Consider the following 23187-nt stretch of genomic DNA (forward strand, 5'->3'; position numbering starts at 1 on the left):
CTTTAAGAAGATGATAGAGGCCTTTAAAGAGGAAATACAAAATTCCCTTAAAGAAACCAAGGAAAAAGCAAACAAAAAATTCGAAGAAATCAATAAATCCCTTTAAAAAAGTCAAGAGAACTAAGAAAAAGCAATCAAACAAGTGAAGGAAACAGTTTAAGACTTTGAAAACTGAAATAGAGGAAATGAAGAAAACACAAACTGAGGGAATGCTGGAAATGGAAAATATGAGTAAATGAACAGAAACTACAGATGCAAGCATAACCAACAGAAAGCAAGAGATGGAAGAGAGACTCTCTAGTGTAGAGGAGGATACAATAGAGGAAATAGATTCATCAGTCAAAGAAAACATTAAAGCTAAAAAAGTCATAACACAAAATGTCCAGGAAATTTGGGACACCATGAAAAGACCAAACCTAAGAATAACAGGAATAGAAGAAGGAGAAGAATAATAGCTCAAAGGCACAGAGAATATATTTAACAAAGTCATAGAAGAAAACTTTCCCAACCTAAAGAAGAAAATGCCTATGAAGATACAAGAAGCTTATAGAACAACTAATAGACTGGACAGCCCCCCCCCTCCCAAAAAAAAGTCCTCTTGCCATATAATAATCAAACCACTAAATATACAGAATAAAGAAAAAATATTAATAGCTGCAAAGGAAAAAGGCCAAATAACATATAAAGGCAGATCTATAAGAATAACACCTGACTTCTCAATGGAGACTCTGAAAGCCAGAAGGTCCTGAACAGACGTTATGGAGACACTAAGAAACAACCCAGACTATTATACTCAGCAAAACTCTGAATTATCATTGACGGAGTAAACAAAATATTCCATGATAAAACCAGATTAAAAAATACCTATCCACAGATGCAGCCCTACAGAAAGCACTAGAAGGAAAATTACAACCTAAACAAGTCAGATACACCCATGAAAACACAGGCAATAGATAATCCCACACCAACAAATACCAAAGAAGGGAAACACACAACACTGCCACCAAGAAATAATAGGAATTAACAATCACTGGCCATTAATACCCCTTCATATCAATGTGTGGTGATATTGTGTTCCCCAATATATTGTGTGCCTTAATAAACTTATCTGGGGTCAGAGAACAGAACAGCCACTAGATGTAGAGGCCAGCAAATGGTGGCATACACACACCTTTAATTCTAGCATTCAGGAAGCAGAAATCTGTCTGGATCTCTGAGTTCAAAGCCATACTGGAAACAGCCAGGCACGGTGACACATACCTTTAATCCCAGGAAGTGATGGCAGGAAGCAAAAAGGTATATAAGGTGTGAGGACCAGGAGCTAGGGTCTGGTTAAACTTTTAGGATTTTGAGCAGTTCTGTTGAGATCCACTCAGATGAGGACACAGAGGCTTCCAGTTTGAGGAAACAAAATCAGCTGAGGAATTGATGAAGTGATTAGCTATGGCTGGTTCTGTTTTTCTTTCAACCTTCACCCCAATACCTAGTTCCGGGTTTGTTTTTATTAATAAGACCTTCTAACAATTCGTGCTACATCAATGGATTCAATTCACCTATAAAAGACACAGGCTAACAGAATGGATATGAAAACAGGACCAGTCCTGCTGCATACAAGAAACACAGCTCAACTTCAAAGACAGACACTCCCTCAGAGTAAAGGGCTAGGAAAACTTTCCAATCAAATGGACTCAAGAAGCAAGCTGGTGTAGCTATCCTGATATCTAACAAAACTGACTTCAAACTAAAATCAATCAATCAAAAGAGACCGGGAAGGACATTACATATTCATCACAGGAAAAACCCACCAAGATGAAGTCCCAATTCTGAACATTTATGCCCGAAATATGAGGGCATCCACATTTGTAAAAACAAAACAAAACAAAACATTACTAAAGCTTAAACCACACATCAGACCCCATACACTAGTAGTGGGAGACTTCACTCAACTCTTACCAATGGACAGGTCTGCCAGACAGAAACTTAACAGAGAAATAAGGGTAGGGGATGGGGGATGAGAACATAAGGGAACAGGATGGTCAAGCTGGAACAGGGACAGAGTGGGAGAGCAATGGAAGAGATATCATGACAGAGGGAGACATCATGGGGATAGAGAGAAACAAGGTGCTAGGGGAGTACCCACAAATCCACAAGGATGACCCCACATTAAGACTACTAGCAATAGTGGAGAGGGTGCCTGAACTGGCCTACTCTGGTAATCAGATTGGTAAATACCATAACTGTCATCATAGAGCCTTCATCTATTAACTGGTGGAAGCAGATGCAGAGATCTGCAGTCAAGCACCAGGCCCAGCTCCAGGAGTCCAGTTGAAGAGAGGGAAGTGGGATTTTATGGGCAAGAAGCATCAAGATCATGATGGGGAAATGTAAAGAGATAACCAAACCAGACTAGTGGAAACTCATCAACTGTGGACCAATAACTGTGGAGCCTTGATGGGATTGGACTAGGCCCTCTGCATAAGCGAGACAGTTATGTAGCTTGACCTGCTGCTTAAGGGGCCCCCTGGCAGTGGGATCAGGATCCATCCCTGGTGTATGAGCTGGCTTTTTGGAGCCCACTACCTATAATGGGACAGCTTGCACAGCCTTGGTGCAGGGGGAGGGGCTTTGACCTGCCTCAACTGAATGGACCAGGCTCTGCTGATTCCCCATGGGAGGCCTTGCCTTGGAGGTGGGTTCGGGGAAAGGCTGGGGATTGGTGCAGGAGGAGGAAGGAGAGGGGGATCTGTGGTTGGTATGTTAAATGAAGAGAAAATTTCTTAATAATAAAAAAATGAATCTTTAGATATAGAATACTGAGGCAGTACTTTACACAGGATTTGAATTATGCACTTATGCACTTGGCATGTCCTGGTGGCCATGGCTTGGCAGCTCCACACAAGGATCATCACATCTCTCTATAAGAAATGTCCCTTCCTAGAGGGCTGGCCTGAACCCTGGGGAGAATGGCTGAGGATGGACCCATCCACAGTCCTACTGACAATGAGCCTGGCTTGGCTCAGTGTATTTTCTGCTTCTGGAGCTGGAAAGCTGGGGAGCCAGATGACAACCCACAGAGGAACCGAAAAACCACTCATCTGGGTGCATACTCCTGACTGTCAAGAAGCAATCTGAAGAATTAACCCTCAGTATTTTTGAACCAGACAAGGAAAGCACCAAGAACAAAACTGCACTGGAAACCAACAGTAAGCAGAAAGAATGTGAAGAATGTTTGCAGAGAGTCTGCCAGGCTGGTCGTAGTGTGGCTGCCCTGGAGTGAGCCTTCACTGAGGTAACCTGGTTGCAAGCAACATGCCACTACCAAGCTACCCACTTTCCCCAGTATTTCTGTAACAATATTCTCTAACAGTATCTTAAGGAGGGATAATGCCAGTATTTCAAAAGTGGATAGTTAACAATTTTGTTTCATTTAAAAGTGTCCCCAGCCTGTGTGGCTGGTGCTGTAAATACAGCTTCCAATCCCTTTGTGACTTTGCTGTGTCGAGTCCTGCACTTAAGGGTGAAGGAGGTGATGTCCTTATGGCAGGATCTGACTTAAGGGTTTGTCTGCATCCTGATGCTCTGAGCAGGTGATGTGCTCCATGCACTGTGACCTGGCTGATTTTATAGGTTGGGCTCTGAAGATCCCTTTGTCTTTCTAAATGTGACTCTTTGTAAGGCAGGGAAAGAGGATACGGTCACTAAAAAAGAGTAATTTTACATGTTTCAGGCCATGTGAGTACAGGCAGTTCTGGGTTTGACACACAAAATCCAGGATAGAGTTAAACAAGATGGCAAAGGCTGGGGCAGCTGCCAGGAGGGGTTTAGGAAGAGCTGTTCAGGCACTTCCAGCTCACCAGAAGGTCAGCACTAGCACCCGGCACTCATGGGCGAAAGTAAGAGTGTGCCCCGTGAGCATCAGGCCAGGAACGATCACAAGTCAAGCTATACAAGCTTCAGAAGGGTCAAAGAGTGAGAGGCGCTTCTGTGGTCACTAAGTCATAGTGAGAAAACACCCTGGAGATGGCCTGTGCTCTAGATGGGACTTGGATCCTCATCTCAGAATAACTCTGGCTTAAGAAAAAAGTAAAAAACATGCAGGAGAAGCATGTTTTAAAGACTATACTATATTATTAGCACTGGCCAAATATTGAACCATGACTATTTCTTAATTTTTACTCATCCCTTTAATTTTTTAGAGGTTAAAAAAAAACATACTAGAGGGGAGGTAAAACATGGCTTTTTTGTCTGTTTGTTTGGTTTAGTTAGAGAGGGCCTCATTATTTGGCCCTGGCTATCCTGGAACTCACAGAGATCTACCTGCCTCTGCCTCTGTAGCACTGAGATTTAAAGCCATTACATATGGTGCACCATGTGCATATTAGAATGTGATGTGCAAATCTCTGAGCTCAATCTCTAATATCACAAAAAATTTAAAACTACATGAGAAACTAAAGAATTAATGAAACTCACTAATTAATTTTAATTTCTTAAAAATTCTTCATTCTAATCTACTGAAATAATTAAGATGACCAACACAATTTTTGAGGAAAATGTTACTAGACAATAAAGCACCTCATGTCCTGTGTGTCTCAGGGAGTAAGGCTAACAGTTACAGTTACACAGTAATTGTCCTATTTTGCTTTCTTGGTAGGCACCAGCTGCACCTATGAGAAGGTCACTATATCACTACTCCAAACACCTCTAAGCCTATGGTTTTAGATCTGAGTTAGTGATTAACATGTATCCAGAATAGGAAGCATGATTGTATTTCTCTAAGTCATTGTGATCCTGACTAAAAGTGGCTTGCTTAATTAAGGTGCTGACAATGATTTCCAGTGTGATGAGGTAAGATGCAGTGTTGGGACCAAAGGGCTGTTTGGCGATATCATTCTGCTGCTGTTGAGGGAGAATAAAACCATTTACTTTTCGCATCTTTCCAGTCTGGGGAGTCAGGGGACAGCTTCTTCAGGTAGTCCTTGAGCAGCATCTCATAGCGAGGGATCCGCTGAATAGGCTCCAGCATGTGATGCTGCAGGGTTAAGCTTCCACAGATCTTCTGTTTCTGTAATCAGCAAGATTTTTATTTTTAAATATTTTAATTAACTTTATTTCTTTATTGTATGTATGTGCATGTGAGCATGACGATCAGAGGACACCCTGCAGTTCTCTCTGTACCACATGGGTCTGGGGAACAAAGTCAGGCTATTAGGCTTGGTGGCAAGTCACTCACTGAGCCCTATGATCAAGGTTTTTAAAGGAATATTTAAAAATTAGGTTAACCAATATAAAACCACAATGTAATAAAGAACTTTCATCAAGGGTAGTATTTTCTCTCAAGTATAGTGCATTACACATCTGGGGTGCTTGGGAAAGTGCAGGTTTCTGAGTTCCCCACCCCTCACCCCAGTCTATGAAAGCACAATGCTGGGAGAAGCCAGAGACTATGCATTTAAGATATTCTATCATATTGCTGTCCATACGACACAGATACTGAGCCTCCCTTCAATGTCACCTTCCATTCCATTTTGTTTTTTGGGCTTTTTTGTTGTTGTTGTGGGGGTGGGTGTTATTGCTGTTTTTATTTATGTGTTGAGATTTGTGCATCTGGAGTTAGTTTGTTGGTTGAGTTTTCTTTTTTCTTTTTGTTCAAATAACCTTTCTTTCACTGGGGATATTTATAATGTTTAGGTGGAGTCAAATTTATGGTGGAGATGAGGTGTCAATTTCTTCTATTTGTCTAGTAATTAGGGCTACATCCCTCTATCCCAGGTCTCTGTTTATCAGGTACAGTCTGGTCCCTTCAGTGGTTTGGGAACAAGGATCCTATAACAAGTTCCCCTGGTAATATAGACTGTTCCTGGGTCTCAAGATAGGGTATGGCAACTGGAAGGTTCCAGTCATGCAGCTGGCAGAAAGGAGAAAGTAGCCTGGGTCTTCTAGCCACATATGCTGGCTACAGAGTCCCATGTGGAGAGAAGGCTGAGAACTTGTAAGTCCCAAAGGGAGAGAGACAGGCCGGAGGAGATGAAAGCTCTGGTAGGCAGTCCTGGGCCTATCAGACTGGAGTGGGCTGTGAACTTGAGTGTAGGTAGCCTACCTGTGTCTCTGTGCCAAGTGGGCAGGCTAAAGGGTCCCAGGCTTAAGGTTCTGGTGAGTCCCAAAGAGAGACAGAGGGGCAGGAAGAGGTCATTGTCCTTGGCAAACAACCTTGAAGTAGTCAGAATGGAAGGTGACGTTGAAGGGAAGCTCAGTATCTGTGTCGTATGATAGAATATCTTAAATGCATAGTCTCTGGCTTCTCCCAGCATTTCATAGACTGGGGTTGGGATGGGGACTCTTTCCCCAAATATAAATCCCATAATAATGACCCAGTTACAAATAGTATAGACAAACTCTCAAAGAATTCAAAAGAATGACTACAATTATGACCAAACAACTCAAAAAAAGATAAGGACAAAGAGATGAGTGTAATAAAGAAGTAAATCCAAAACATGAAAGTAGTTTGAATTTTTAAAGAAAACAGAAATGAAATGATACTGAAAATGAAAAACTCTTGGAGTTTATTTTGGCTTATGATTTTAGAAGTTTAAGAGCCCATCACAGCAAGGAGGCATGGTGGCCAGAAATGAAAGTAACCAAAAGCCTGAAGCAGAGGGGGCTAACAGGAAGCATGGTGGAACTACACCTCCTGTGACATACTTCTTCCAGTAAGGCTAGACCATCTAGACCATCCCCAAACAGAGCCACTAACTGGAACCCAGTGTTGAAATACATGAAATCTGGGAGACATTCTTCATTCTTACTATCACAAATATTGAAATACTGAATGAAGAAAAGACATTGAAAAGTGGAAGAGAGAAATATGAAGTCACGTATAAGAACAGGCCTGTGAGACCAAACCTGATTATCTGGCAGAAATCTTTGAATCCAGAACACATCTGGAAAGACATATTCCAAGTCCTGAAAGACCACAACTGCCAACCTTGGTTGTTAAAATTAAAGATGAAGTGAAAATTTTCCATGATGAAAACAGATTAAAAGAATTTATAACTAGTAAGATCGTAATACAGAGGCCACTAGGAGGAATATTATGAATACTACAGAGGCCACTAGAAGGAATATATCAATCTGAAAGAAGTATGAACATGTCCAAGGGAACATGCCAGGTCAAGCAATCAAAAGAGATCCATGAAAACATTACTAAGTCAATAAAACAACAGGAATTAATATACACTATTCAACAATTACTTTGAATATTAATGGTCCAAATTCCTCAATAAAGAGACCCAGACTAAAAGACTGGATCAGAAAATAGTCCGATCTTTTGCTACTTCTCAGACACATACTTCATTATCAATAATGAGATACAACCTTAGGGTAAAGGATGGAAAAACGTACCCCAGCAGATTACACTAAGAAACAGCAAGCGCCAGGCGGTGGTGGTGCATGCCTTTAATCCCAGCACTCAAGAGGCAGAGCCAGGCAGATCTCTGTGAGTTCGAGGCCAGCCTGGGCTACCAAGTCAGTTCCAGGAAAGGCGCAAAGCTACACAGAGAAACCCTGTCTCGAAAAGAAAAAAAAAAAAAAAAGAAAAAAAAAGAAAAGAAACAGCAGGCATAGAAACAGCAGGCATAGATATTATAATATCAACAAAATAAACTTCAAAGCAAAACTAGTCAGAAGGGAGAGGGAGGGAGGAACACTTCATACTCTTAAAAAATGCGTTAATAAGATATTATAGTGGTAAACATATACTCACCCAACACAGAGGCACCTGATTTCAAAAAGAAACACTGTTAAAATGAAAACCACAGACTGACACAACACAGTGTCAGTCATTGACTTCAATACTCCACTCTCAACAACACAACCAACATCTTGCTAAATGGAGAAAAACTCAAAGCATTTCCACTAAAATCAGGAACAAGAAAAAGATGTCCCTTCTCTTCATCTTGTTCAATACAGTACTTGAAGTCTTAGCTAGATCAACAAGACAAGTGAAGGAGAGGGAAACTCCATTTGGAAAGGTATAAGTTAAAATATCATTATTTGTAGACGATATGATGCTATATACAAAGACCCTTAAAGACTCCTCAGAAAACTCCAAACATCTCATAAACACAATCAATACACAGAAATCAGTAGCCTTCCTAAAATCAAATAATATCTTAAGGTACTGAACAAGAAACTGAAGATATCAGAAGATATAAAGACCTCCCATGCTCATGAATTGGTAAGATTCATACTGTGAAAATGGGTATCCTAAAAAGTAACCTAAAGATTCAATATAATCAAAATTCCAAACAACTAGTCACAGAAAATGAAAAAAACAATCTTATGTTTCATATGGAAATACAAACGATAAGCCCAGTCAAAACAATCCTGAAAAATAAAATAAAATCTGCTTATGGTCATGGTGTTTTATCACAGAAATAGAAAGCCTCACTAAGACAAATATAAATGACATGAAGAGAACAGAGCACAGATGTGGTGATATTTTATTTGTATGTTAATAAATAAAGCATGCCTGGAGATCAAAGGGTTGGAAAAGGCCAGCCATTTTTAAGTAAATATAGAAGTCAGGCAGTGGTAGCACACACCTTTAATCCCAGTACCAACCATAGAGACCTGGAGGTCTGCACAGACAGGCCCGTGACAAGGAAGTGAGGTAGCTGGGCTAAGAGCCAATGAGAAGGCAGAACAGCAAAGCAATAAAGGCTGGGGTAGACAGGAAGTAAGTCACCCTTTTGATAGGTGCAGAGCTGGAGAGGTAAGGTTGGTGGCTCTCACTATTTCCCTGATTTCTAAGGCTTTCACCCCATATTTGGCTCTGTGTTTCTTATTTAATAAGATCATTTAGAAATTCGTCTACACACAGAGTAGGGAGGAAAGCTTTATAGAAATCATATATTTCACTAAGATTAAGTTAGCATAATCTGAAGCTGGCTAGAATAAATTAATGTGCATATTATCCTAAGAGCAATTAATAAAAATGTTCAAAATTATTTAAAAATAAAAGGAATCAAAATAGTACTATAAAATCTATTCATGTAACATAAGAAGAGTCACAGAATTCCATAGAATTCTAGCCACAAAAGCATTATGTGATGTGTAGAATTCTATTTCACATATTGAAACAATTAGTAATCCACAAGTCTGAATACCCACTAGAGAATTAACAGAAATGATTATGGCATTATTAAAATGTATTATATAGGCTTGGTAAAATGGAGGCAAACCTGTATGCAGATATAAAGTGACTAAAAAAAATTAGGCTTCATTGCAATGGATCTATTCCCTCTTCAGATTTCAACCACTGAAAGAAGGGGGAATAAGAAGAAACTTGAGACTCTATCTTATTAGGTAGTCAAGACTGGCTTCAAACTTGTCATCTTGCTTCCCCAGCCTCCTCCTACATGCTAGAATTATATGCATAGGCCTACCACATGTGATGAACTTATGTAGACTTATGTCTTAGTTATTATTCTATTTCTGTGAAGAGACACTATGACCAAGGCAACTCTTAAAAAAGAAAGAAAGCATTTAAGTGGAGGCTTGCTTACAGTTTCAGAAGCTTAGTTCATTGTCATCATGGCAGAGAGCATGGCAATGGGCATGGCAGGTATGGGGCTGGAGAAGAAGTTGAGAGATACACCCTGATCTGCAGGCAGACACACACACACACACACACACACACACACACACACACACACAGAGAGAGAGAGAGAGAGAGAGAGAGAGAGAGAAAGACAGACAGACAGACAGACAGACAGACAGACAGACTGGGCTTTTGAAACCTTAAAGCTCACCCCCATTAACATACTTCCTCCAACAAGGCCACACCTCCTAATCCTTCTAATCATTTAAAATAGTTCCACTCCCTGGCAACTAGGCATTCACATATCTGAGCCTATGGAGGCCATTTGCATTCAAACCTCCACTTCCCACTCCCTGGCCCCATAGGCTTGTAGCCATACCATAATACAAAACTGCATTCAGTTCATCTTCCAAAGCCCCTAGTCTATCACAGTCTCAACACTGCTTAAAAGTCCAAAGGGAGGAAAGGGAGCACAGTGAGGAGATACTGGACCAAAGCGAGACCTAAAACCATCAGGGCAAGCTCCAAATTCTACATCTCCAAGTCTGTTATCAAAATGTTCTTCAGATCTCCAACTCCTTTCAGCTTTGTTGACTGCAACACACTTCTCTCTCATGGACTGGTTCCACACCTGATCTGTAATGTATACTCTGTGCACTGTATGTTGGAAGTATGTGATCTGATTTTTGATTTGATTTTACAGTGGGGTACAGTTAAAAGATTGCCATGAGTCACAGAAGAGACGTTAGACTTTTAAGCAGTGTTGAGACTGTGATAGACTAGGGGCTTTGGAAGATGAACTGAATGCATTTTTGTATTATGGTATGGCTACAAGCCTATGGGGCCAGGGAGTGGGAAGTGGAGGTTTGAATGCAAATGGCCTCCATAGGCTCAGATATGTGAATGCCTAGTTGCCAGGGAGTGGAACTGTTTTAAATGATTAGAAGGATTAGGAGGTGTGGCCTTGTTGGAGGAAGTATGTTAATGGGGGTGGGCTTTAAGGTTTCAAAAGTTCATGCCAAGCCCAGTGTCTCTCTCTCTCTCTCTGTGTCTCTGCCTGCAGATCAGGGTGTATCTCTCAACTTCTTCTCCAGCCCCATACCTGCCATGCCCATTGCCATGCTCTCTGCCATGATGACAATGAACTAAGCCTCTGAAACTGTAAGCAAAGAGCTGTTTTGGTTATGGAGTCTCTTCACAGCAAAGAACAGTGGCTAAGACAGACTCTAAAAGGCTAACCTTTGCTAGTTTCAAAAGCAAACAAAGTCCTATTCAGAATGTCATTTTTACACCTCTACCTTCTAGGGTACTACCCATGTTTCTTTTAGAGTATCAGAAAAATGCCTCACACTGAGGAGTCTGATTCATTTGAAGTTGATGATTTTTGTGCAATACATTGGAGTCTTAATTGCATTCTTATATATGTGGATATCCAGTTTTCCCAGCAGCATTTGTTGAAGATGTTGTATTTCCTCCAGTGTCTTTTTTTGGGGGAGGGGGACCATCTTTTTAAAATATTAGATTGCTATAAATATCTATCCTTATTTTTGGGTCTTCTATTTTACTCAGTATGTCTGTTTTTGCCAGTACCATATTGTTTTTGTTACTACAGCTCTGTAATGCATCTTACAATCTGGAGTGGTATTTCCTCCTGAACTGTTCTTTTCTTCAGAATTGCTTCAGCTATATGGGGTCTTTTGTAGTTTCACATGCATTTTAGAATTTTGTTAGTGTTTTTGTGAAAAAATGTTTTAAGGATTTACTGAATCTGTAAATTGCTTTTGGTAGGATGGTCATTTTCAAAATATTAATTCTACCTCCCATAAGAATGGAAGGTCTTTCTATTATCTGGTGTGTTTCTCAATCTTTTTCTTCAGAGATTTGAAGTTTTTAGTTGTAGAAGTCTTTTGTCTCCTTGGTTAAGCTTATCTTTTGGGATTTAATTTTATTGGAGGGTATTGTGAATGGGAGCATGTTCATGATCTCCTTTTCAGCATATTGTTTTTGTTGCATGGAAAGGCTACTAATATTTGTAAGTTGATTTTGATTCCTACCACTTTGTTGAGATTGTTGGTTGATTCTATATGTTTTCTAGTGGAATTTTTGGGATTTCCTACACATAATAATAGCAAATCATCTATAAGCAGGGATAATCTGATTTCTTTTTCTATTTCCTTTTCTTGTCTTATTCCTCCAGCCAATGCTTTGAGCGGTACATTGAAAAAGAGCGGGGAGAATGAAGAGTTGTGTCTGGTCCCCAATTTTTATGGGATTGCTTCAAGTTTTATTTAATTTAGGAGGCTTTTAATTTAGGCTGTGAGCTTGTCATATATAGCCTTTATTATGTTGTGATCTGTTCCCTCTAGTCCTACTCTAGCTAGGACCTTTATTATGAAACTATGTTGAATTTTGCGAAGGCCTTTTCTATATCTATGAAATGATCATGTGATTTTTGTCTTTAAGTCCATTTATATGGTATACTAAATTTATTGATTTAAGTATGTTGAAATATTCCTGTATCTGTGAGATAAAACCAACTTGATCACAGTGAATAATCTTTTTGATATATGCCTAAATTCACTTATAAGTATTTTATTGAGGATTCTTTTCTATTTATATTTATCATGGGTTAAGGCCAACCACTGACAAACTGGACCTTCATAAAATTAAAAAACTTTTGTGCAACTAAGGAAACAATACAATGACAAGGGAGCCCATGGAGTGGTAGATAATCTTTGCTATGTATACACCTGATAGAGGGTTAATATTCAGATTATATAAAGAACTGTGAAAACAAGAAAATAATTGACTCATTCAAAAATATGCCTGGGGATATGAACAGCATTCTCAAAAGAAGAAATAAAGACAGCAAAAAAAAAAATCTCAAAAAATGTTCATCATCCCTAGCAATTATGGAACTGGGCAGGTAGAATGGTTCAGATCAACAAAACAATGAACCACAAAGACTAGAGAAGATGTAGGGAAATGGCGCTCTTAATCACTATGGTGGGACTGTACACTGCTGCCGCCACTCTCAAAATCAGTGCAGAAAATTCTCAAAAAGTTAAAAATAAATCTACCACATGATTCAGCTATAACACTCCTTGGCATATGCCCAAAGGACTCAATATGCTATCCCACAGATTCTTGCTCAGCTGTATTCATTGTCATTCTATTCACAATAGCAAGGAAACAGAAACAATGAAATGTTCTTCAACTGATGAATGGATAATGAGAATGTGGTACATCTACACCATTCAGCTATAAAGAAAAATGAAACTTTTAGGTAAATGGTTGGAAGTAGAAAACATTATATTGAGTGATATAACCCAGACCCAGAAGAGACCCAACACACCACATGTTCTCTCTCACTTGTGGTTCCTAACTCCACATCTTCAAATGTGAGCAAATAACCTGGAATAACTGAAGAAATCAGGATGTAAAAAGGGACCACTGAGTTAGGAAAGCAGAACTGGAGAGGGGAATAACAGGACAGAGGTGATATGGGGGACAAATGGGAAAATGGGGGGGGGCTTTAATTGGAGAGAGTAGAAAGATACCAGTAGAAAAGGAGAGGAGAGACAAATAATACTAATAATGTTTTGAAAACTCATAAGAAATTATATCATTTTATATTTTTCAAAAATTATATGTAATATATACATATATATATGTATATAGTCATAATGAAGTTATGACATAGAGTGATAATGCTCCTTGTGAGAGCCACACACTATTTAACAATGCCTCCAGTATCAGGCATGAGCAACCTCCTTTTGAGTTGTAGGTTGGATGAGTCCAGAGACTCCCAGACTTTATGGACTATTGCTGTTGCTGTTGCTTGCTTTCTAGAATTTGAGAGTAGGCCCTTATTGCTGAATATACCACACTTCAAACATAGGACTCAGGGGAGTCAAGATAGATCTGACCTAATGGCCTCCCCACTGTGAACTAGCCTCCATGGTACTACACTGGTACTACATGGTACACTGTGGAGTAGCCTACATGCTTTGCAATCTGGTGGGGGTGAGGTAGCACTCAATCATCCTTTCCAGGTATGATACCTATGAACCACAAAAATGACCAGCATGGTAGGATGTCCTTCGAAGTCCAATTAAAGGTGACCAATAGCTGTCTAATTGGACCTGAGGTCTAATTAGCAGGAGGAAATGTAGCCAAGTACTCATGGCTAGTGCTATCATGAATCTTGGTGGAGAACTTACTATTACCACTTATTAAAGCAGCCCAGATCTTAACTGCATTCTGAATGCCTGTCCTTATAACCATATGTAAGTGTAGCTCTCAGCTGTGATCATGGAAGCTTTTCTTTGTAGCAGATGGAAATCATCACAGAACTGGCTGTAGGGGCCCCAGCCTCAGTGGATATATCTACAGTACAATCTCTTAGCTATGGCTAAGGGAACATCACTAAGAGGGACTGGAATAACTGGATGGGCCAGAGGGTCGCGAAGTCTTCTGGAAGATTGAGTCTCCTAGAAATGTCAGGGATGCTTCATCTGTGAAACCTCAACAACATGCCTGCCTAAACAAGACTTGAACAATGGGTATGCTACAGTGGATGGAGGTAATTTCATGGAGCCCACTTCTAGGCGAAGAGCTATAGGTAACTAATGACTGCTGAGAGAGGGAGATTTGGTCTTCTCCAGGGATGAGCCCCATAATTTGTTTTTCAGTACCAAGTGATCAGCCCTGAAAACATATAGACAAGTAACACTTGATGGACTGAGCAGTGTGTGTGTGTATGTGTGTGTGTGTGTGTGTGTGTGTGTGTGTGTGTGTGTGTAGTGTACATACATGTGTACATGTTTGTGATGTGTGTGTGTATGTATTTATATATATGTAATAATAACAAAGGATGGATTTGAGAGGGAGTAACGAGGGACACAGAAAGGGATGGAGGGACATACAAGGAGAGGGAAAATGCTGGCAGATATTTTAAATAAAATGTTTAAAAGCAATGCACAATGAGCATTTTCTCCCACTTACTAGGTGGCATGGGCTCAGTAACTGATTTAATTGTGCAGATACTATCTTTGCAAAATTTAGAGGAGAATGAATTTTGGCTAAGTTTCTCAGAAAAATGCTTTCATATCAATTTTAGATCTTGAAGACCATATAATTATAATCATAATTTCTCAGAAAAATTTAACTGTGACCAGGAAGGAAAGTGACCTCTTACCTGAATCTCTTCAGTCACTGATTTGAACTGGGGAACACGCTCTGTCATGTTTTTAACTAGTTCCACTGCATTATCAAATCCTTTTACATATTCTCCGTACATCTTAAGGAATGGTGCCAACTTTTGCAGGATATCTCCAATTCTGGGAGTAGTTTCCCTGTATTAAATATAAAAACATCATTAAAGTTTCTTACAGAGTGAGGAAATCAATAGGCCTGCAGAGAGAGTAGTCACTCCATACAATCTGCTCTACATATTCACTTTGCTCTAACACTATCAAGAAACAGCTTTCAGAGGGGAGCTTAGGAATTGCAGAAAGAGGCTACGGAGCTCTTGGAGCTGCCAATCATGCCAGAGTCCTGTTTTCACTAGTCAGAACACCATTTAGAGAACAGTTGTCAAAGCCTATTCCAGAAATCCCAAGAATAGCATCCAGCATCTACCAGCTGCTTTTATGTAAAGATCTGGCACTATACTAATTGTAGCAGTGTGTGGTGCATCTGCTCTACTTTAAAAGTTGAAAAGCAGCATCCTAGCCAGGGGGTGGTGGTGCACGCCTGTAATCCCAGCACTCAGGAGGCAGAGGCAGGTGGATCTCTGTGAGTTCGAGGCCAGCCTGGTCTACAAAGCGAGTTCCAGGACAGCCTCCAAAGCTAGGGAGAAACCTTGTCTTGAAAAACCACCAAAAAAAAAAAAAAAAAAAAAAAAAAAAAAAGAAAAAAAAGAAAAAAAAAAAGAAAAGAAAAGAAGAAAAGCAGCATGCTGCATGCATGTCTAAAGCACAGCAGCCCTGCTTCTCTGTCTTACCATTCTTGCATTCGCTTCTCCAGCTCTGGTAATAGAAATTTACTGTGGAAGGCATTTATTGATGAAATGTTAGAAAAGATTTTATTCACCATCTCTGCAGGAAATGAGCCTCGGTTTGCTTCTTCTAATAGTTTGCAATAAAATACCTGAATAAAATAATAAAGCAAATATTACTTTAGATATGTTGGTTAATCAATTTTCACGGTGGTAGGCCTGCACTAGGCAAAACAACACACCTTGTTGAATACATGGGGAAACTTGGGGCTTAAGAAGTCAATCACTCCTTGAAATGTAGGAGGAAATATATTTTTATTTTTGAAGAATTTTAAATGTGAATTAGGAAGATTTGTTTATAACTAAAGCTATGACCCTCCCTATATGGTATTTATTTAACTTCTACAGGATGTTAAGGTACATAGCTAATAGAGCTATTCTGTGCCAGAGAATTTCCAACTGACAGGGGTTTACACTTCTCATCTATGGCTATAATTAAGGGACGTGGACGTGTACAGTGTGATATTTTCACTTACTATGTTTGAATGACGTCTATAGCAATTATACATTGTCCTTACTATGTGTAATGGTTAGTGTTAATTGTCAACTTGTTGTGGGGCTCTGAGCATGTTTGTGGGCAATCATCTTGATTGCATAAACTGAGATAGGCAACCTGCCCACACGGGTAGTAGCATTTCCTGGCTGGGATCTTGGAATCAGTGGGGAGGGGTGCTGAGCAGCACTGCACACCAGCTGCTCTCTGCTTCCTGACTATGACACAGTGTGACTAGTTTCATCAAGCTCCGGTCCTCTTGACCTGCCCAGCACTGTGCCTGTGCCCTGGCCTTGAACTATGAGTCAAAACAACCCTTCCCTCCTTAGTGTGTGTCTGCCAGGGTTTGTATCATAGCAACAAAAATGTAAGTAAGGCGCAGTGGCTGGCCAACAGCTCTCACTTCCTATTCTACTCTGTATCCCATAGTTGAACAGCTTAACATCTGGACACGAGAGAACAACAAAACAACAAAACAAAATCCTTTTTGTTCTCAGATTTTATTTGTTTTTAAATAAATAATAATCCATGATAACTTGAACACGTCTCTGTGTGTTCAGGGATCTTCTGTACATTGTAACATGTACTGCAAAGATAACTAGCAAAACAAAACATCTTGAACTTGCCTAGAAGAAAAGACTTCTATCCACCATGGAAGCACTTACTCATTCTGGGACTGTATATCCCATGTGGAAGAAAAACTATCTTAAAGGCTCAAATTCCACAGGGATTGATTCTATCTCATTGTAAAGTACCTTGACACCGAAATTCTGAACTACAACTTCACTGTTTCACAGAATACTATTTTAAAGTGGTTTCACAACCATACAACTAGTATATGGTTGACCTTGAGAACCAAAGATAAGGTGTGTCTAGGACCACATGTTTTAGGAGGCCATGTTAATGACTAAAATTTAAATAGGTTATTGGTGGTTACTTCAGTGACATATCAAGACACACAAGTCACTACCAATAACCTGTTTAAATTTTAGTCATTACATGATAAATGGTCAAGAAAGAAGAACAATGTTTGACATTATGGAACACAGTCATTCTGTGACTTATATATATAGAAACTTATATTCTCACGACTTGCAAACGTTTTGTATTCAGCAAATCTACCAATGAGGCTGTGTACACTTCCTTAAAGCAAGTAACTTTCACTATCCAAAGCAGTCAGGCCTGCACCGCAGTTCCTGAAAAGCTTCGTTCCTAGCGTAGAATGACGGATAACCACAAACCTGATCTAAGAGGTTGAGCCGGCTGACATACGCTCTTTCGGTGAGCAAAAGTTCACTGGCTATTTTGTGAAGTTTCTGTTCAGTAGTCTCCTAAAAAAATCAAACACATATTTGCATATAAGAAAAGGAAACCAGACATTTTCCTTTAGGAACAAACTCCTAATGAGAAAGCTCATTCAAAGCATTCAAGAATATTCAAGCAAAGTAGTGATCTGTCGTGAAGGGAACCGCAGTGACATCTGTGCCTGGCAACATTGCTATTACCTTTTTCTCAGAACATCGTCTTTCTCGGCACCCAGTACCATACTTTCTTCACTCTTACCTACTTCTTACATATGATACCACATTGTCTTATTATCAACTCTATGTAAGTAACAATTTGCATTTAAAATATATTGTATGAAATATGTGATCATAAATATTAATAGAGAAAACAGTAAAATGCGTTACCGTGTGTCCAAAGCTAAGGTACAACTATCAATTTATCTAGGTCTTGTTTCAGTTATGTCTCCTCTCACACTATTTTTTTTCCTTTGAGACAGGGTCTCATTGTGTAGTCCTAGCTGGCCTAGAACTAGCTGTGTAGATGACGCTAATTGTGAACTCACAGAAATCTTCCTGTCTCTACTTCCCAAGTGCTGGGTCTAAAGGTATGCACCACTACGTCCAGCTCTCATACTATCTTTAATTAAATCTAATTTTTACTGCTTCCTCCTTAAATAAATATATTTATTTAACCTTTAAATTTATTTGTATAATCTTGCTAGTTTAATGATGATAGGAATGTTTTTTCTTGTTAGGTCTCTAACTCCTTTAATTAACTATAGTGCTTCACTGGAAATTCCAGTACTCAATAAATATTGCAGATCAAATGAGTAGTTAGCTTACATATAACTACTATTTTGTGTTTATTATGACTTTGACAAGATGTCAGAGTTATGTTTTTCACAAGCCTCTGCCTGGTGATCAGACTATAGACTCTCCCATTCTGGCACCACCCCTTTTCAGCTATTGGCTATGGTCTGTGAAATTTGGACAACCAAGTCCTTTGAACGGTCATATCTGAAAATATACATACATTAAAAGGCATGAACAAGTCATATTTAGGAATGTATATTTACATACCTATACATCCATGCATGCAATAACAATTAGTGAACAAAGACCATGAATTTGGAGGAAAGTGGGGAGGGGCACAGAGGGGGCTTAGAGGGAGGCGAAAAGGGAAGAAACAATGTAATTTTATTAGAATGTCAAATATAAAATAAAAATATAAAGTTTTAAGCATTAATCCTCTAAGTTTTCCTCACTGCCACCCTATTCTCAGGCCAACCCTTGGAGTCCAACATCTTTTGTCTGTAACTTATTTATTGTTGTGTGAGGAATCTCCCTAAAACTTTGTTTTTATGCATATAAATACACTTCAGAGGAAGAAACAGAAATACATTATCCTTTCTATCCAAACGAAATGCTGGCCAAAATTAACACGAGACTTTAAGTCAGACCCACCAAGGCCCGATCTTCTGACAGTAAAGCGCACCCTTTGTGGAATTTGGAGAAATTCATATCAGCATGTAAACACTACCACACTCACGGCACAGGATATTCCTGTCATGACTTTGCACCTGCTGTTAAAACTCTTCTCTACTTCTGGGCTCTTCATCCAGCTTGGAGACCACGGGTCTGCAGTCTTCCAGAACATCAGAGGAAGTGGAGTGATCCTGATTTTGATATGCTGCTGGTCACTTAGCTAGATGTCTTTGTGACAAATCCATGTTCCTTCTCTTGTCAGTTTTTTTTTTTTCATTTTATCTTCTAGTGATGATGTACCTTTTTGACTTAAATTCTTTTATATGGTTTAGATCTAGATCTGACAATATTTTTTTTTTTACATATGTGTATGTAGTATGTGTGTACAAGTGTATAAACTTGTATGTGAAGGCCTGAGCTTGATGTTGGGGATTGATCTCAGTACACCTCCCAGTTAGACCTAGAGTACATTGATAGGGCTGGCCTCCCCATCCAGCTTGCTCCGGGGACCATATCTGTATCTGTCTCCCTGAGTCTGGGATTACAGGTGGTCACCACATTCACTTGTGTTCTGGGGATCTCACTTCTACTCTCCTGCTTGCTCAGCAAGTGCTTTAACCATTGAGTCATTTCTCCAGGCCCCTGACATTATTTTAAAAATAATTCAGATTTATTTTGTTTTAATAAAGCATTCTCATTAGCCATAAAATATGCTGACAGATTACACTGTTTATTGACATGGAGTGAGGTCACAGATCTATAGGGTCTTGAATAGGATGATTAGAAGAAACAATGTTTTGCTGACTGCAAAGTGAAAGTGCCTGAACTGATCCTGGCCAAGTACAAACATGTGTCATACTCTGCAGAACCCAAGGGGTGGCAGCAGTACTCAGCAAAGGCTTGGCTCACCTCGCCCAGACCTCGCTCTCTATGTAGCTGTCCTGAACAAGTTGGTAGTGAACTTACACAGCTCTGCCTGCCTCTGACTTCAGAGTGCTGGAGTTAAAGGTGTGTGTTGGCATGACTAGTCTTTGATTTGTATTTTTATCTATAAAACATGTCAATTTTTATTCTTGCTTTGCAGGCCATGTCCACACAACAAAAATACTAAACTGAAGATGGCTGGGCTGAACAGTTACAAAGGTGGCACAACCATATCTGAATGGAATGGCAGAAGTCATAAAGCCAGCACAGCTGCTTGACAAAGATCCAGCAAAGCTGAGCCACATGATGGCTACCATGTCACCTTTGGTTTTCATCTCCACCTGTTACATACTTGGGGCACTTTTAATATTTGTACAATTTGAGGATGTTGGATTGATGGAAAATTCCTTATGAATCATTTATGCCTTCTCCCAGGAATGCTGCTTCTAAGCTTACCCAGGAAAGTCCTAAATATACTATCCCCCGTCCCCCTGCTTTTAATGAGATATCCTTATTTACTTGAAGGTCTTCCTTATTATACCTTGGAGGTTGTAACACATAAAGAAGCCAGAAGTTTCTTCATGAGGCTATGAGAAATTCTTGAAACATCTCTCCCTGCACTTATACTGGAACAATATTCAAAACAAAGTAAATTTTAAAAGGTCAAAAAGATTCAGTGGGCTAGAGGAAGTGTCCGCAGTTCAGATTACAAGCCTCTTCCCACTGTACACTCAGACAATTATTTGGCACACAACTCTGCCCTACATGGAGACATACTGATGAACAAAGTATGGAGTGGAAAGATGATGAAAGTATGAGGTGTCAGGACCTCCCTCTCTTAGAAGTTAGCTCATGTAGGGCCACTACAATGTCATATGACCAAGGAACAACATAATGCCAGGATTAGATTCATAGACAAATTCTATAAAGATATAAATGTGAACATTGATTGTATTATGTCAGAATTTGAATAATAACTGCATCAGCTGTAGCCTGAGGATTTTTTCTGGACACTCTGACCACTAAGAGTTAATAATACATTGTTTGAGACAGGGCAAAATGCCCAGGGTTGTTGAACATTTTGTTTTGGTCTAGTGTCCTTGAAGCAACCAAAACAACCAGCCTGAGCACAGGCTGTCATATGCCTCTAGATTCTCAAAAATTGGGTCATGGGGTTAATGAGTAAGAATGATAACTGTTTATTAATGATGTCAAAACTTGAAGGAAAATGATTGGAAATGATAACTCTGTTCTGTCATAGTTTATTAATGATGACTAAAAGATGAGCAAAAGGAAGTGAAACACATGTCCAAAAACAAAACTGATATGATCTATGTTTTGGAACATCATGAATGTATCCCTGCTAACTAAATTCTGTATAAATAAAGAAATACTCTGGCCGCTAGTCAGTCAGGCTGCAAGATTCTCCTGACCACCATGGCATGGCTCACTTCCTTCTCCACCGACTCCGTACATCCTCTGCAGGACCCATCTACCACCGGGGATGGCTCCTGGCACAATGTCACTATATCAGTTCCAGCCATAAAGAATTTTAAGTAACTATTTATTATATAGTTAAATAGTTTCCTCTTCTCATTCTATGCAACAAGTGACTTTGATATAAGCAAAGAACACAGATACATATTGTCTACTAAAAGACTTGCTTTAACACAAAATGTTATAGCTATAGTGCATTTTAATATACATTTAATTTTTCCCAAAGAAATTCCAGTAGACACAGGCTTTTAAAGAGCATTTTAATAATCATCAGGTGTATAAAAGCTATACATTTTAGTGGAAAAAATAGCTTCCAATTTAAAAGATTATTTTCTAAAACCTATGTATTCATAGATTTATGAAGAAATGTTATATCTATCCAGGTGATAGTTATGATATCTGTGATAGTTACCATATATTATGATATGTTAAAAAATTTCCTATGTGTTTCCAAGGCAGACCAGATAAACAAACAAACAAAATATTCCAAGGCAGATTACAAACAAGCCTCCTCCACATCTCTGACCTGGAGCTGACCATAAAGAAATTCTTACTTATCTTTGCCCAACAGTAGATCACAATGAGTCTCTTCATTTAGAAGGTGTCCTGTGCTGTCTATACCAGCAAAGAAAGAATACCAACAATTATTTCAAATGATAGGGAAAACTGAACTTCTCAACCAGTCTATTAGCAACCATGACTACTCAATCATGGTACCTCCTGACAAGCCAGAAGAACCGAACTTGGAGAATTTCTGGGTAGCTGAACACAGGCTTTCTGCAAGCCAAGGCCTGCCAAAGAGGGCAAGCTGGACCTCCTCCTGCAAGCCAAAGCAGTTGGTCAGATGCAGTGAAATAACAGGGTCTTGTAGACTGAGCCCTCAACCTGAAGACTAGAGCTAGTATCTGAAATAACTAAATTCAAAGACACTGGCAGTTTTCCATGCAGTTGACTGCTGCTCCCTGGTTGGAAGAAATCCTCACATTGAGGATTACAGAAGTGACCTGTGTTCTGTGAGTATGGGAGAAACTGTAGTTAACCTAGTTGATGTTTCCTTTTACGTCACCAAGCTTAATTAATTTATGCATAAATAAGGAAGTGGCTATATGTTGTTTTATATTTTTGTGGTGTTTGTGATGGAACCCTCAAATATACTGGGCAAGTAATCTCTTTACTGAGCCACATCTCTAGACTGAAGTTTAGAAGTTTCATTGGCATATTGGGTCTAGCCTGATTTTTTTTTTTTGAACATAAGATATTTAAATAAGCAGCTATAGTTTGTTAACATTTGCAAATTCAGAATTATCCAAGCTCTGCCTTGTCCTTAGCAAGTCACTGAGAAACCCTCTGTACTGTGAGCTTTTGGAAACAATAACAGCTACCTAACACTGATTCAACAAACAGTCCAATTTCCTTCTAAAGAATTCTAACAAACAGGCTTGCCATTTCAAGGTAACTAACAAATAATTATGAGTTTAAATAATTTTAAAATGTAGTAAATAATATGAAGAAGCACCCTATATACCCCCTCCTTAAGGTAAAAGGATTATTTTTTTAAGGGTTTCTTTATGTAATTGCGAGTATATGTGCATTTGTGTATGATTAGATACATGTGCCTGTGCTTACTAACACAGAAATCACATAAGAGTACCAAGTGTCCTTTCCCATTCTCTACCTACACAGTTGAGGCAGGATCTTTTCCTAAACCTAGGACTCTTATTTTCTCAGTTAGGCTGAAAGCCAGCAAGAGCCATTGATCTCCCTGTCTCTGCTCCCCTTAGAGCTTGAGCTTTGCACAGGGAGCCAAGCCTTTTTGTGGGTGTTGGGATCTGAACTCTGGTTC

At 39.3% G+C, this 23187-nt stretch overlaps 1 protein-coding gene across 5 annotated transcripts in view; it reads right to left on the reverse strand.

Annotated features, from left to right (window-relative positions):
• Fgd4 (FYVE, RhoGEF and PH domain containing 4) overlaps positions 1 to 23187 on the reverse strand; it is a 213395-nt gene that overhangs the window by 36794 nt on the left and 153414 nt on the right. For all 5 annotated transcript variants that reach the window (XM_036195886.1, XM_036195882.1, XM_036195884.1 and 2 more), the window contains 4 exons: positions 17394 to 17483; positions 15606 to 15751; positions 14799 to 14955; positions 4924 to 5062 (listed from right to left, as the gene is read on the reverse strand). In XM_036195886.1, the coding sequence (XP_036051779.1) occupies positions 4924 to 5062; positions 14799 to 14955; positions 15606 to 15751; positions 17394 to 17483 (532 nt within the window). The remainder of the gene's footprint in view (positions 1 to 4923; positions 5063 to 14798; positions 14956 to 15605; positions 15752 to 17393; positions 17484 to 23187) is intronic.

The sequence above is a fragment of the Onychomys torridus genome, chromosome 8, assembly GCF_903995425.1.
Source record: "Onychomys torridus chromosome 8, mOncTor1.1, whole genome shotgun sequence".
In the NCBI taxonomy this organism is placed as follows: domain Eukaryota; kingdom Metazoa; phylum Chordata; class Mammalia; order Rodentia; family Cricetidae; genus Onychomys; species Onychomys torridus.